General features: G+C 36.6%; 3 protein-coding genes across 3 annotated transcripts in view; 2 read left to right on the forward strand and 1 right to left on the reverse strand.

The window, feature by feature from the left end:
- LOC113808950 (glutamate-gated chloride channel alpha) overlaps positions 1–207 on the forward strand; it is a gene marked incomplete at its 5' end in the record, with an annotated part of 14,284 nt that extends 14,077 nt beyond the window's left edge. The window contains 1 exon segment of the mRNA XM_070129104.1: positions 1–207. This exon segment is cut by the window's left edge and continues 230 nt beyond it.
- A 4,781-nt stretch (positions 208–4,988) lies between these two features.
- LOC113808964 (SET and MYND domain-containing protein 4) lies at positions 4,989–14,554 on the reverse strand. Its single transcript, XM_027360447.2, has 5 exons — positions 14,335–14,554; positions 11,509–12,470; positions 11,166–11,290; positions 8,179–8,664; positions 4,989–7,909 (listed from the first exon to the last, which is right to left on the reverse strand). The coding sequence occupies exons 2-5, from the start codon at positions 12,431–12,433 to the stop codon at positions 7,214–7,216; spliced, it is 2,232 nt and encodes a 743-aa protein (XP_027216248.1). The 5' UTR covers positions 12,434–12,470; positions 14,335–14,554; the 3' UTR covers positions 4,989–7,213.
- Positions 14,555–14,789: 235 nt separating this feature from the next.
- Positions 14,790–15,000, forward strand: part of LOC113827152 (transmembrane protein 39A) — a gene marked incomplete at its 3' end in the record, with an annotated part of 20,764 nt that continues 20,553 nt past the window's right edge. Inside the window, 1 exon segment of the mRNA XM_070129105.1 lies at positions 14,790–15,000. This exon segment is cut by the window's right edge and continues 151 nt beyond it.

Here is a 15,000-nt window from a genome sequence, read left to right on the forward strand (position 1 = left end):
ACTAACAAACACGTTGTTACAAGTAATAGCCAGCTCTCAATAGAAATCACTGTTTTTTCATGTTCACGCACTTTTATTCTTGACATAAATATAACAATCCTCATCTAATTGTTTCATTTCCCTGCGTGTTACTCTGCTTAGAAGTATTCTGCACCTTAAAAAATGAGCAAATCAGCTGAAGAGTACGGCGAGATTAGCAGCATGTAACAGGGCAAGAGAAAAAATAAATTAACACCACATGCCAGTGAAGATGAATAAATGAAGCGTAAAAACCTTGGCTGCATATCTAGTGAACCCCAACTCCCCCGGCGGCCGCCACGGAGCAAGAGTCGCATTCATACGTGTAAAAGACAAGAATAAATGCTCTCTTCAAAGGGGCAGTGAAATACTAACTGACAGGACCGTTACTTGATTTAATTAAAGTACATAATATTTAGTCAAATCTTACTTACGCATTCTCTCTATTATCAGGTTGATCGTCTAGACAAGACCTTAGCAGCCTCAGTACTGAAATATCATTCAGGCTGCTCAGCTTGCCCTGGTTAGCTGCTCACACTGGGACCGTCCTACAGCACAACGCCCGGCAGCTATCAAAGATTTACCTCTGACCCATTGCAGTCTGTTCCCTGACTGAACATGAACTACTAGCCATTCTCTCACCCTACAATCATCCCTTTCACATATCTCACGATTCCCTCCTTTTGCAGTCTACTCTTAAGCCCAGACAATTTCCGCATAGTCTCACATTACTCCCGTACGCCTATCGATCTCATCTGATGAACTCGTATATACCCCTTCACACTCAAGTTCAAACACAGTTGAGTGTTATTTTTCCTGCAGCCTACAAACTCTGCGTTCCTGCAGCACACAACACGGTCAGCACGACCTGACTCCCTTTGCCTTCATGTTTACACTCCTATATTCTAACAAGGGTCCTCTTTGCCTTGTCATCCTATATCTTACAATGTCTTATATTCCTTGACTCTCAGGCTTCTTATCACTTCACTCTTACTCACATTTACTTGCAAATTATGCCTTTTTCTAGTCACTTTAACTTTGTTTATGTGCCTTCAGCAAAAAGGAAATGGTTTACCTTCTCTATTTCCATCTATCACTTAAAATCAAAAGCCCTTTCTAAATATTTCATTTACCTGCCTCACTAGACCAACAACAATGGAGACATTATGCACCCTTGTCAGAGCCTTACTGAATCTTCCAACCAAACACTTTCTTTGTTCTTATTATCACATACGACCTGCTATCCTCAAGGGAACTCTTTGTTTATCTCCCAAATTCTATACAAAGTTAAAATCCATCACATGTTCTTTCTGTCTGTACGAACGGCCAAAATGCACGCCTCCATTTTGCTACGTACTTTTCGTATTGCTGTCTTGCGACAAATGCCTGATTTATGCAATCACTTTCATTTCCAAACTCATTCATGCAAAGACGTTTATTTCCTCCACTTGTAACACCCATTTCCCTCCTTCACTACTTATTTTCCCTGCTTAACCTCCTTCGAAAACATTTCGTTATTTTTTCCTCAGAATACTCGGCCCACCTTCCATTTACTCTTTGTCGTCCCCCCTCATCTCTTTTACTTAATTTCTCTTTTCTGTGTTTTCATTATCGCCACTTAACCAGCTCTCAAAAGCCGTTTCTTTCCATGAATCACTTTACCTTCACGCATTTTCTCTCGCTACGCATTTCCACTGTACACCTCAGCACTCCCTCTCTGAAAACTCTTTTTTCCACCTCCTCCTACCATGTATCTGTTACTCCCTTCATTCCGATGCGCTTCCTTTCTTTCTAGTACATAAATAGCACTCTCGAAATCTGTTTTGCAAGTCATTGTATCTCCCCTGCCTCTTCCTTTTCTGTTACTATCCACATGTCTCCCTACTACCACTCTTGCAAACAACACCCAGCAAAGCCACACTATTTCCACTATCCTCTCTCACGCACATTTATTTGTCTCCATCTCCATTTCCACCAGGCTCCACAATGCTCTCAACTACTCCATCTAACAATTAGATGGGTATAAGTACAAGTGTAGTTATACGATATACACTATGCACCCTGGCATTTAAATCTACCATCACTACTATACTACCATTTATCTCAATACAGTTATTTCCAAGAAGGAACTAGATATATAGTCTTCCACATGAAGCGTTCGTTACTCTTCAAATTTTCATCACTGTCAAATGGATAATGATTGAAGAAAGTAAATGTGCTAGACAATAAAAACTCAAAGAGCATAGTAAAGAATTGTGGTAAAAGGGTAAATAAGAGTTAAAGATTAGGATAAATAGATGGCAAAGATTAGAGAGGGTTATAGGATAGTATATAATGAAAAAAGTAAAGAGGGGGAGCAAATGAAGTAAAGCAGAGATTAGTAAAAAAGGAAATGGTTAAGGGGGTAAGGCGACTGTGTGAATTGGAGTGTATCTGTGACTGTGGAAGGAATAGGGACATTGTTTAAGGTAGACAAAGATGGCTATAAGAGACGTAGGAGGTGAAGGGAACTGAAGACAGTTACTATCAGGAAGAATGTCAGGAGGGGAGGGGTCTGGAGAAAGACACTGTTGTGACAGAAGGAATTCATGTGAGCATCCAGGTGGGAGCATTAAGGATAATGGGGAACAAGAGGGAATAGTGTGGATACAGAAGGAAAGGGCGTTGTGTGTTGTGAGAGTGTAGGAAGAAGCAAGGTAGGGGGACTTGAGAAGGAGGAGGATGGATATTGGCAAATACTTTAAATGTAGAGGGAATAGAAACAAGAATTGGAGGGTGGTTGAGGGAGCAGAGTGTACCCTTGAGATATGTTTAGAAAATTTGGGATGTAGCAGTAGCAGATAAGTTTAGGTTGCCTGGTGTGACAGGTAAAATGAGGAGGAGCGATGGGCATCGAGGAAGTGGCAGGAACTGGAGAATCTGGATTTAAATTGGAGAAGGAATTTGACTGCGGGAGAGGGGAAGTAGACATAGGATGGTTCGGGGTAGAGAGAAGATATACTGAGAGGAAATGCTGAGAGGATGGGAGAGGAGGAGTGCGAAGGACAGTTTTGGAATAGGTAGAGAAAATCCTCGTCGCCATGCTTTCTGCCTGGCCTCACGTAGAGTGAGGCATAATTTGAGTCTGAGAACTGCTACCTCACATTCCAGCTTATAGGCAGTGCAGCTCCTATAAAATACATCATGGGGGCCACCACAGTTGGCACATGACCGTGACTGAGCAGAGCAATTTGAAAGGTCATAACCAGGTTGGGCACACAGAGGACAACAGGCTGTGGAGTGGCAGTGTTTGGCTGGGTGGCCAAAACGCCAACATTTCTGACATTGACGAGGAAGGGGTCGATATGGTCGGGCATGGTAGGAAAATCCACCAATATAAACTTTATGGGGGAGGTCATGTCTGTGGAAGCTAATCTTGGCAATATTGGAGTAGGACTTCTGCTGGCCTCTAGGAGAAATATTGTAGCACTGTCTTACCACTGGATCAATATCAACAGGGCCTAGGTCATTTCCATAGTCTGACCAGTTCTTGTCGTAGATAGGACATTCAGTCGGGAAAATAGAAACAGTTCCAGTATAAGTATTAAGAGAGGAGTGAGTCAGAGTAGATAGTGCATGAGCTTGGGACTCATATGTAACTATGACAAGGCGTGAACGACCAGAACAACTACAAAAGGAAACTTTGCCTACAACAAATCTATTTTAGATAGGCTAGATGATGAAGGGGCAAGTCTTGATGCCTTTAATAAGGGATGATAAGGGTAGAGAATCTTCTCTATTGGCCATGGTGAGCCTAAAATAAATGGGAAAAAGCAGTCAATCCCTCAGGGTCTCCATAAGGGTTAAGGGCTAGGCAATCTGCCAATTGAATACCGTGCCAAAGGCTTCCGGAGGCCGTTCATGACTGACACAGCACGGCTCCCTAGGAATTGGACAGAAGATGGGGGATGGATGTTGAAGAGAAGGAAAAGGAAATGGGGAGAAGAAAAGACCATGCAAAATTGGTTGAGGCCCCCACAACAACAACGACCAAGAGATTTGGGGGAATCACTGTAAAAAATATCGAAAACGGCAGCAGTTTATACCTCCACTTGACGCTCATGGAGCACTCTTGTATATGGCATATTGATAATAATGATGACGATGTTACTGTCTAATAATACTACTGTAATATCAAATATAATTTTAATAAATATGATATGGTAAACATACTGAAAAATAGTAAAGATGATAATAATAATAATAATTATGAGGATAATTATCATAACAATAATAATAGTTAATGGACTGTGTATGAACTAAGCAGCTTCTTAGCTATTTAGCTAGTACATGCTCCCCTAGTTGGACACTTGGTGACTAAAGTATGCGGTACCACTTAGTTATATATATGTATGTATAATATTTTTTTTTGTAATGTATACATGTAAAGTGACGCTGTCAGATGGTTTATGTATATTACATTAATGTTGGATAATGACAAAAAAGACTGTATGCAAGATTCTAACTGATATCACTGAAAAGCTTACAATGGATGCAAATAGCACCAGAAGAAACTCACTCTACTAGTAATATTGTTGAATTAGCACATAGTATTTTGCTTTCCCATTAGTGTATTGAAATAGGGTTGTATAGTATTACTCTTCTCAGAGGAGCACCTGCCATAATTTCTGACAAAAAAAAGAAAGAAAGAAAGAAAGAAAAAAAAAAGAAGAAGAAGAAAAAAAAAGATATTGTTCTCATTCCTATGCTTAATAACCTCGTACTTCTGCTAAACCTATAATATGTACTGTAATTTTCATACTGTTCAGTTAATGGCAAAGATCCCAATTTCTTCTCAAAGAAAGAATCTTCGGAAAGGTTTGAATTTATAATTATTCAGTAGATTTCATGAGGCGTTTTTTGGCAACAGACTATAATGCATTATCATGTTTCTTTTAATACAAAATTATTGGTAATGGAACAATGCAAAAGAAAATATTAAAAATTTATTAGAACCATTATCAACAACAGTATATTATCATGAAAAATATGCATATTCATGATTCATCTATAGACAGCCAATCTTATTATCATCAAGTACTGAGGCTTTCACTGTTACAAATGACTATATGAAATGTAATGACCCAGAAAGATGTTCCCACCAAGTTGTACTTTTGGAAAAAGCAGTACAAACATGCACTTATCAGACTATCAAGATCACATTTCACAATAAGCTTATATTTGTACAAATATATAACCTTTACATTTGCTAATACAATGTGGAGACAATATATAATACAACCAAAGCAGTCTCTCCTGTAATCCTGGAAAAGAGTTTGCTTCTTGATCATATAATTTAATTTAGCTAGTCATTTCATTGTTGTTATTTGGGCTGAAAACAATGCAGATGAGGGAGGCATGAAAGAAAAATGAACATTAATGATTTTCAGGGGCAGATTTTGTTTAATTCTTAAGTTATGTCTTTTTGGGAAACCTCTGGGGATGAGGGGCTTATAGGCCAACATATATGTGTAAAATAAAATATATTAATAGACCATAAGAAAATGTATATAAATGCTGCAAAGGCCTGATTTACATCATCACCTAAGGAGGTAAACTTTGGATCCTAGTGTTCTTCTTGAATGCACCTGAAGTATGCTGACCAACAGAATTATAAAAAACATCCCTTTAAGTACTGATATATGGCCAGTTTGTTAAAATTATGTGAGGCATGACCCAATGAAAAAATAATTAAATGGACATGCATATGCATAGAAATAAATACATGTCTATCAGGCTAGCCATGCATATCTACCAGATAGATAAATAGATAAATTCATCTATGTCAGACAGACATAGATATGCATTTACTTCTGTGTATATGCTTGTCCTTATATATGATTATTCATATATAAGGACACACACAATTTTAATAAACTGGCAGAATCATTTGAATGTGATTTGATGATAGTCTGATCATATTCAATTGCTCTTCTAATCTTGGGACTTACAATGTAATAACAGCTTAAATATGATGGCAACAGACAGTCCTACATTTATTTGCATTCCTAAGTATACTATAAATGAATTCCTGAGAAATTGTCTGAACTTGGTGAGTGCATTTCAGCAATGTAACAATTAAACATTTGAAGGTTAGAAACAATGTAACTTCTTGATGGCAGAGTGCATGTACATACATGCTATATCTATTGTGATTTTCATTTATTAATTTTGTTTACATATAGATGGCTCCATAAGTGCTAATTCACCAAACAGTCAGTTACTGGTCCTTCTTGATCTTACTGGTTCACCTTTTTCCTAGACTTTTGGAAAGATTCTTTTTTATTTTTACTGCTATTAGTATTGTTAATAATCATAATGCCAACAAAATTAATAAAAGTGATAATAACAGGAACAATAGCAATGTAATGGTTTAATAATAATTTTGAATGTAATGTAATGGTTTAATAATAATAATCATACTACCAACAAAATTAATAAAAGTGATAATAATAACAGGAACAATAGTAATGTAATGGTTTAATAATAATTTTGAATGTAATGTAATGGTTTAATAATAATTTTAAAAATTCTTGAAAATTCCAGGAATAGGGCAATCAGGTGAAGTCAGGTAGACCTACTGACTCCTTGGAGATTAAGTGCTTGTGGAGCCATCAATGTAAAAAAAAAAAAAATAATAATAATAACAAAACAAAACTATGGTGGACACTGCATGCACCCAGTGCTAACTTCAGTGTGACATTTCAATATATAATAATCTAATCATTCTTATTTCTTAATGAATCCTCTCTCTAATGCACCTAATACATTTTGAAGGTAAATATAACATACTTATGGTAAAGTGCTAATAAGAAATTACTTGTACTTCACCAAATGAGAATAACTGCTGTTATACAACTTGTGTCTAGTTTATATCACAGAAATAGCTTTTTTTCCAGATAAAAAACAAATTTCCACATAGCACTCAGTACTGAAAACACCTAGCTGGCTTCTGTTGGAGTAGCTACATAAGAAATCTGCTAAACAATAAATTATAGATAAATATGGCGAATATCTCCATCATGATAAAAATCACTTAATAGCACCAAATTAAAACAACCAAAAATTCCAATAAGCACCTTTTCTTCCACAACTTACACCAGTGGATGCCCTAAATTCTAAGGCCCTATAGGTCATTTAACTTGTATCAGGCTCTTTATTTCCTCTTCTTCTTAAAGATGTCTGTCCCATCACTCTCCTCCTTCCTGTAAACACAGTTGCCTTGTCTGTCAAAACAATGCTTCAGCGTTTCTTGTGCTTCAAAGTATAACTTGCATGGATGTTGAACATACTTGTCAACAAGCTCTATAAAGTGAATCAGAGTTGTCATATTTTCTTCAGAGTTGAGCCCTTCAATAATGCTATCATATGCTTTCTGACACTCATTAGCAGCAATTTTGGTCTGCTCCTCAATCTCCTTGTAATCATACATTAACGTATTCCCATTACTATTGCATTCTTTGTTGGAATACTTGGTATTGCATCTTTTGCATACACCATTGCTGAGACTTAGGGGCACTGAGCATTTTAAGCATCGTAGAGTGAGACTTTGTGACAGAGATGGGTAAGTTGGCCAGCTATTGACACAAGCTTCACATGTACAGGTAAAACAGTACTGTTGCAACAACTCTACTCTTCTTGCCTCACAAGGACTTATGCCATAGTGTTCCCCATAACTGTCTGTCACTTCTCCTCCTTGAGGAATGAATCTTATTGCCCTAAGCACTACCACATTTCCGTAGCTTGAGCGTGCAGCTGCAGGATTACATGAATGATTTGTCAAACTCAGCACACCAAATGCTCCTGACCCAATTTCCTGCGTTGTACTTTCCTGGAATCTGCTTACATTTACCTGAAAAATAAAAATAAAAACATACCTAGTAAATTGATCTCCCAGGTAGTATACCTTATTTTCCATGTACAAAAATGAAATGACCAAAGGATGGCCTCCTTATGAATGCTGCAAGATTTCAGTGTAATATAACCAAAATCAAAACAATATTCAATATTTATGAAAGATATCAAAGTTATACAAGGAGAACACACAAAGGGACAATAATCCAACACACAATTCTTGGTATGCAAGAATTCTCTCTGTGGCAAAATAAAATGTACCATTACCTCAAGTTCGGTGACAGAATGGGCATTGCAAGGCAGATTCATCATGTGGATGAAGAGAGTACATCCTGTCAGAAGAATATCCTCCTGGGTAGGCATGACAGGCTTTCCATCTTCAGCTACAAAATGGTTCTTACTTGCTATCATGAGCTTTGTCAGGGTCAGAGCCATTGCACATCGTTTGAATAGGTCACTCACAGAGCGCTGCTCCTTATTGTGGACAAGGTGGTATATTGTCTTGTAGTCAGAAGAGCTATATATCCCTTGAGTGTTGAAGCCCAAAGACTCGGGGGCTTTATGTTTTGATTCCTCAAGAAGCTCTGGCATCAAAGCTTTCAGTTTCTTGTGTGTGGTATGTGTTAAAATTCTGTACGCTAAGACAGAATTCTTACCCATATCTAAGGCAGCTAGGGTAGGAAGTATATTACATTCCTGCCTATGGAAATATGAGAGGCCTTGGATGCAACAAAAGCTGCTGCAGAAAACTACCTGTAAAATAAAAAAAAAATATATATACATAATAACCTCTTTAATGAATATGTAATGAAGATTTATGAAAAATATTATTTCCAACTACTTAAGAAATGGAAATACTTAATTTCAATGTTGTATCTAAAACAAAAGACATCTTTAAAGGGCATATGTGGTAATCATCATGCATTGTTTTTTCTTTGAATATTGTTCAATAATGTATGCTTAGCCTATTCATGCAAAAAATTTTTCGAAGAGACCATCTGGTATCCCCAAAACTCCCATAGCAACGCCCTTAGAAACGAAGATGCAGAACTTGGCGATCATCGGTAATCCCCGGTTGTGATGTCATTCCCAGGACCAGGGAGAATCTTGTTGAATAGCGTGATACACACAGTGCACCGTGAGTCAAGGATATCATGGAATTGTCCCAGTTTCAATCTATGAAAGTTTGTAACAAAGGATACTGCGGCGTCGTGTAGCAATTCATTGTTCCCATTCGTGTAACCAGCTATTTGAATGGCCAAAAGATTGCGACAGAGCAAGGAAGTAGACACGTTTCATGCAAGCCAAGCGGAGCAACTTTAAGCCTGTGCCAACCAACGTACTTTGCCTGAAACACTTTGAGCCCAATTGCTTTGCGAACAGAATGGCTTACGACATGGTATTTGCAAAACGGTATGCCATTTCCAATTTATATATGTCATGATCACAACAGCACAAAACAAACTATGAAAGAGCGCTTTTGCTTGGCGGCATAGCAAACATTCATTGCGCGGGTACGACACAGTGTGCCGAGTGCATTGCAGGTGTGCATGTATTACTACACAGAGGTAGGGTAGGTACACCCTAAAAAGCACAACACAAATAAATACTGATGCCCCTCCACTCATGAATGGATGTCAGCCTGCACCACGGGTGCAGACAAGAGATAGCTCAGCCTGCAGAAATTTTTTACCATACAGAAGCTGGATCACACATTTGACTATAAGAAATAATTTAGAAAATTACTATTCATTCAATCTCTTCGGGTCTCGATGCCATTCCATGTCTGGCTGGTTCGTCACAACTTCCAAAACATCCACAGCGTCGGGCTCGTGCATGTACGGTCCAACAATCATCAATCCTTGATATTCCTCTTCTTCCAACTCTTCGAAGACGTAGGCACCCTCTGAAGAACTTATACCAATGTCCTCGTTGGAATAATCTGAAGAAACTTCACTGCCGCTGTAGTCTTGTAGTGAGTCCGCCATGTAAAATGTATTGAATGCAGAGAATGCTGTGATCGTGTTCTGGAATTACCATCACACATCCGGGTTCCAGATTTTTGCGGGAAAATATAACTTGACTTCGGAAAATCAAAATAAATAAATTTTAGGGAATTATTTTCAGATTTCCTTTTTTACTCTTATTAGAGAGATGGTTTGCGAGCTAATTCTCCCTTTTTAACATTTTCAGTTGTTACTTCACATAAGCCCTTTAAAAGAAGACAATGGTGAAAAATATTTTTATATATTCAGACCAAATCTTAGATGACTGACAAAAAGAGAGGAAGGTAGAGGAACAAAATGAAGACATTTAATCCATCTATAGAAAAAGAAAAAATGGGTGAATATGGGCATATTAATGCTTTCATGCATGTGTGTCTCTGTGTCTTATCTTACAGGAAATTCATCCAAATACCTAATACATTTAACAATTCCAAAATTCAAAGTATATAGCTTTCTATAACCATTTTCTAAAGCTAAAATAAATATAAACATACACACAAAGTATAAAAAAAGTTTCAATACAATTTCTGAAGGTGGTACAATGTCTTCAATGTTTTTGAAAATTTTTACTGTCATTTTTAATCACATGTCAAAAATAAATAAATCAACTACAGGATATACAATGAAGATAAAAATGAAACAAAATAATATATACATATATTCCTCTGGGCATATCTATAAAAGGATAAGCATTAGCCAATTTATTTATTCATTTTCATACTACACTGTATTTTTTCCCATAAACAATGTTAGTTCAGCTCCAATCTCAGTGACTGATTGATCTCCATATTCTTACCACTCACTAATTTCAGCAACAAACCTTGTACTTAAAAGACTAAGGCAACATAAAGCAAAGTATTGGCAATGAAATCAACTGAAATGCAAAATATTTGCTCTGTATACTTTGAGGCAAAGTGTTAATTACTTACTTGTCTTCATAGCTCCAGAATGTTTAAGAGAAAATCATCAATATCTATATTAATAATAATAATAATAATAAAAATAAAATTAATAGTAATAGCTAATAATGATAATAACAATAGCTATAACAAAAATAAAAATCACCTATATATAAGATATGTATGGTAAATGCCTTTACATATTTCAGCTTCAAAGTTACCTGACAAACATTTTCTCTGTCAAATTTTAATGCCTTCATGAATGCCTTCTTTCTTTTTCAAAATCTTCACATGGTATCACTACTAAAAGTCTGGTAACATAATCAAAACTACAACAGGTTATACTCACTCTTGTGCATGATGGACATGGGACGGGTGTAAGGCATCTAGACAAGCAATTAGAGCAATGTGTACGCAGTGAGGAGTCGAGGTGTAGAATGCTACAGTATCCTGTCTCAGCAACAAGAACATCACCTACAAAATAGTAAATAATGTAGAAAGAAACATGTTTGGACAGTGTATATTTCATTCTATTAAAAAAAGTTAGTTTGATTTAGTTTCATGGAAACACCACTTTAAAAAATCATCATCATCATTGTTACAATCACCTGAAATAATATTGATGATACTAGAATATAATAACCATTAAAATAAAACTAATAAAAGTTTAAGTGAAAGTCATTGGATTTTACCTGGATGAATGTCTCTTTCTGCAACCAGATAACGCCCTTGGGAAGGTGTGTAAGCCATCCTGACTGAAGCACTTAGTGCTGGTATAGTTGGACTGGGATCTACAAGCTTGGGAGCTGTTGGTGTTTGGCAGGAAAATAATAACTTCTCTTTGGATGCTCTGGATAAATCTATTTGAAGATCCTTTTGAGAAGTTTTTGCTTCACTATGTGTGTCATTTTCATTTGATTCACACTGGTTTACTAAAAACTGTAATGCTTCTCTAGAATTCTTACTTTTTGATTCATCCAAAGATAATTCAGCAAGGTCTTTCAGTGCATTTTCCAAGACCTCTTTAGCCTCTGACTTTCTCTTTTGTGCAATAAGGCACTTAGCTTTCCTTTCTGCTAGCTTACTATGCAATAATTTTGGATATCCATACCTCAGGGCAGCATCAATATCATATACACATTTATCATACTGCTCCAGTTCAAGTAACACAGCTGAGCGGTTAGCATAACCAAGTGATAAAGATCGATATTCCTCCAGATCACTCTGATTAGATTCTTTGCCAGACTTTTCACTATCATTTATACAGCAATCATTTGGCTGCTGTCCTTCATGGTGTTCTGCAACAGGCAATGCTGGATGTGTAGCTGACATTATGCTCAAATTATAAAGTTTTAGAGCTTTATCTAGTATTTTTTTCTGGTAGCATTTATTACCCTCTGCACGAAACCTGTCAGACTCTGCATCAGACTTCCCTGCATTAATGAGTGTGGGACTGAGGCACTGCTGAGCCACATCCAGATCCCATAGATAGGAGAACATACTTTGAAGACTCTTCTGTGGCCCGAAATTACTACTAACCTCCAAAACTTTTTCTGAGGCCTTTAACTCTGATATCATATTTGAAAACAGCTGGTGGAAAGTTGCAGACTGGTCCATTCTGAGAATTTACAGATAATACCACAATCTTGATGTTCTGAAACACAGAGTCAATATCAGTCCACAATGTAGTAGCATGGCACCTAAAATTCAGATACATATAATAAGTCATTCCCACTATTTCTTTGAAATAGTGGGAAACTAATTGACTCTTTTATGGCTAAGCCCTGGCAGAGCCATCTATGTACAGAAACATTTAACAAAACAATACGAAAGTGAATGCAACTTTTTCCCGGTGGCATTGGGTTAATGTCCTGTCAAATGTATATTCCTCCTTATAACATAAATTCAAAGGTATTCTTCAGTTGTAAGTTAAGAACGAAGAGCTCATGGAGTGTGACTGAGTGCATCGCAATTTCCAATCTGACTGAATGATGTCCACCTTAATCACTTGCCACCAGATATGGTATGTGCTTACATGCCAAGCCGACTGTGTGCTTAATCTAGTATTTTTTAAAAATATAGATGGCTCCACAAGTACTAAGTCATCAATGAGCCAATTATGAGAACTACCTATCTCACCTGTTTATCCTTTACCTTGATTTTTGATAATCTTTTCTAGTATTTTATACTGCTGTTAGCAATAGCAATATAGGAATCATAATATTTAAAACAAAAATAACAGTGTCAATATTGATAGCGTCAGTAAAAAAAAGTGTTTTCCCACTATTTCAAGGAAAGGTGAGATCACAAGATCTGCTAACTGACTCCTTTGTGGCTAAGCAGTGGCAGAGCCATCTATGTACAGAAGCATTCAACAAAACAATGCTAAAGTGAATGCAACATTTTTCCATCAGCATTGGGTGAATATAACATTAATAATAATAATGATTATTATCATCATTATTTGAATAATAATTATAATAATAATATTAACAATAACTATAATTAATAAAAATAACAATAATAATTACAAAGTTGACATAAGTCAAATGGTGCATAGCCTTGACTTTGAGATTTAATAGGCCACCACCTCCCATCGTATACAAGGAACATGTGATTAGCTTCCTGATCACTTGCAGAAGAGACTTAAATTCTCAAAGACTAGATCAGTACTTGAGCCACAGCACACAGCCTTACTGTGCAAACAAATAATTGCAGACTAAATACAACAAATACAAACCTGCCGAGTACAGCTCGTCTTTAATGATGACTCATGATTATCATTATTATCATTATCATTATTAAACCTATGAGACCATAAAGTGACTGAGAAAATGTTAATTACAATGGTTAGCAGTGAGACAACACATGTACGTCTGCCAATTGCCTTACCCATCTTGTGCTGTCTTTATGCATATTATCGAGGACTGACAAACCTCTACCAAATAAGTTTATATTCTGGCAAGACATAACTAGCTGATCTATTATGGCAATTTGTCATCTAAAATAGATTCACTTCAGGCTCTACCTTGACAAATGTATGTGGCTGAGGTTTGCCTACCTTTAACAGGGCCCTTGAACAGTTTGGCACTGCAATACCATTGGGTTAAAGTTCACTGTTGATTTACTGTTACATATAGTTTCAAGTAAATTTGGATTAAAAACAATATAATCAAAAGAAACAATAATCCATTTTGAAAGCCACTGCGGGTGTTCTATATTCCCCACTCTGAATGACATGCTTGTCACTAGATGTTTTCCCTTGTGTATGCTTACAACCCTTCATTTTCTTTGGAATAACAATGGCATGCTTTTAACCTGAGAATATATTATACTTTGCATGTCTACAACCCTACATTTAATACTGAATAACAAGATGCATAAACGTAGCTCATACACGATGAAATAATATAAACGTACGGCAATAAAACTTATTTAATCTTACTAACTTTCAAACAACAAAAGACATACGGAGTACTTAATGATAAACAGCGCTCAATACAGCTAAAGAAACTCACAAATACGAGAAAGATTACTCCTTCCAAGCCTGCTTTCCTCCGCCACCCTCCTTCCTCCGCCTTCTAAACTTAGCACGTTCAAAACATGTGCGCGTTCGGATCCTAGGAAGACTCTTCTAGTTCTTCTATTTTGATACTAGTTATAGGGAGCCAATATGTAATTTCTTGAGCAATAGTAGAAACGGCTACTGTAAACGCGTTATGCTCAATCAATGTACATGTCTGCTTTTACGAGGTTTGCATACGCATCTATCGTAAAAACACCAAGGAATCGGACTGTTTTCTATTTAGTTATCCATCCATTCTCTTTCCAAATAATAACAATCGAGAGAAGTCAATGCAATGCTCAATGTTAAGCCGAGAGAAAGTTCTCATTGCATTAGAAGTAATACAAACACGTGAAAAGTGTATTTCCTAAGCTAATTCACATCTCACTTACTGAAAAAATATTATTTTTAGATAAGGAGGACCCCCTCTCACAACGTCATATACAAGAATCCATATATATCTAAATGTATATGCATATGTAGAAACATATGCATGTATATGTACATATATGCTTTTTATGCTATGAATGAACAATTATAGAACAAAACTGAAATAGAGCGAATACTAAATACCGTGCTATAATTTGGTAGATTAAACGATGTGTTTCCTTTTCGTTCA

Source organism: Penaeus vannamei, chromosome 13 (genome assembly GCF_042767895.1).
Source record: "Penaeus vannamei isolate JL-2024 chromosome 13, ASM4276789v1, whole genome shotgun sequence".
Lineage (NCBI taxonomy): Eukaryota > Metazoa > Arthropoda > Malacostraca > Decapoda > Penaeidae > Penaeus > Penaeus vannamei.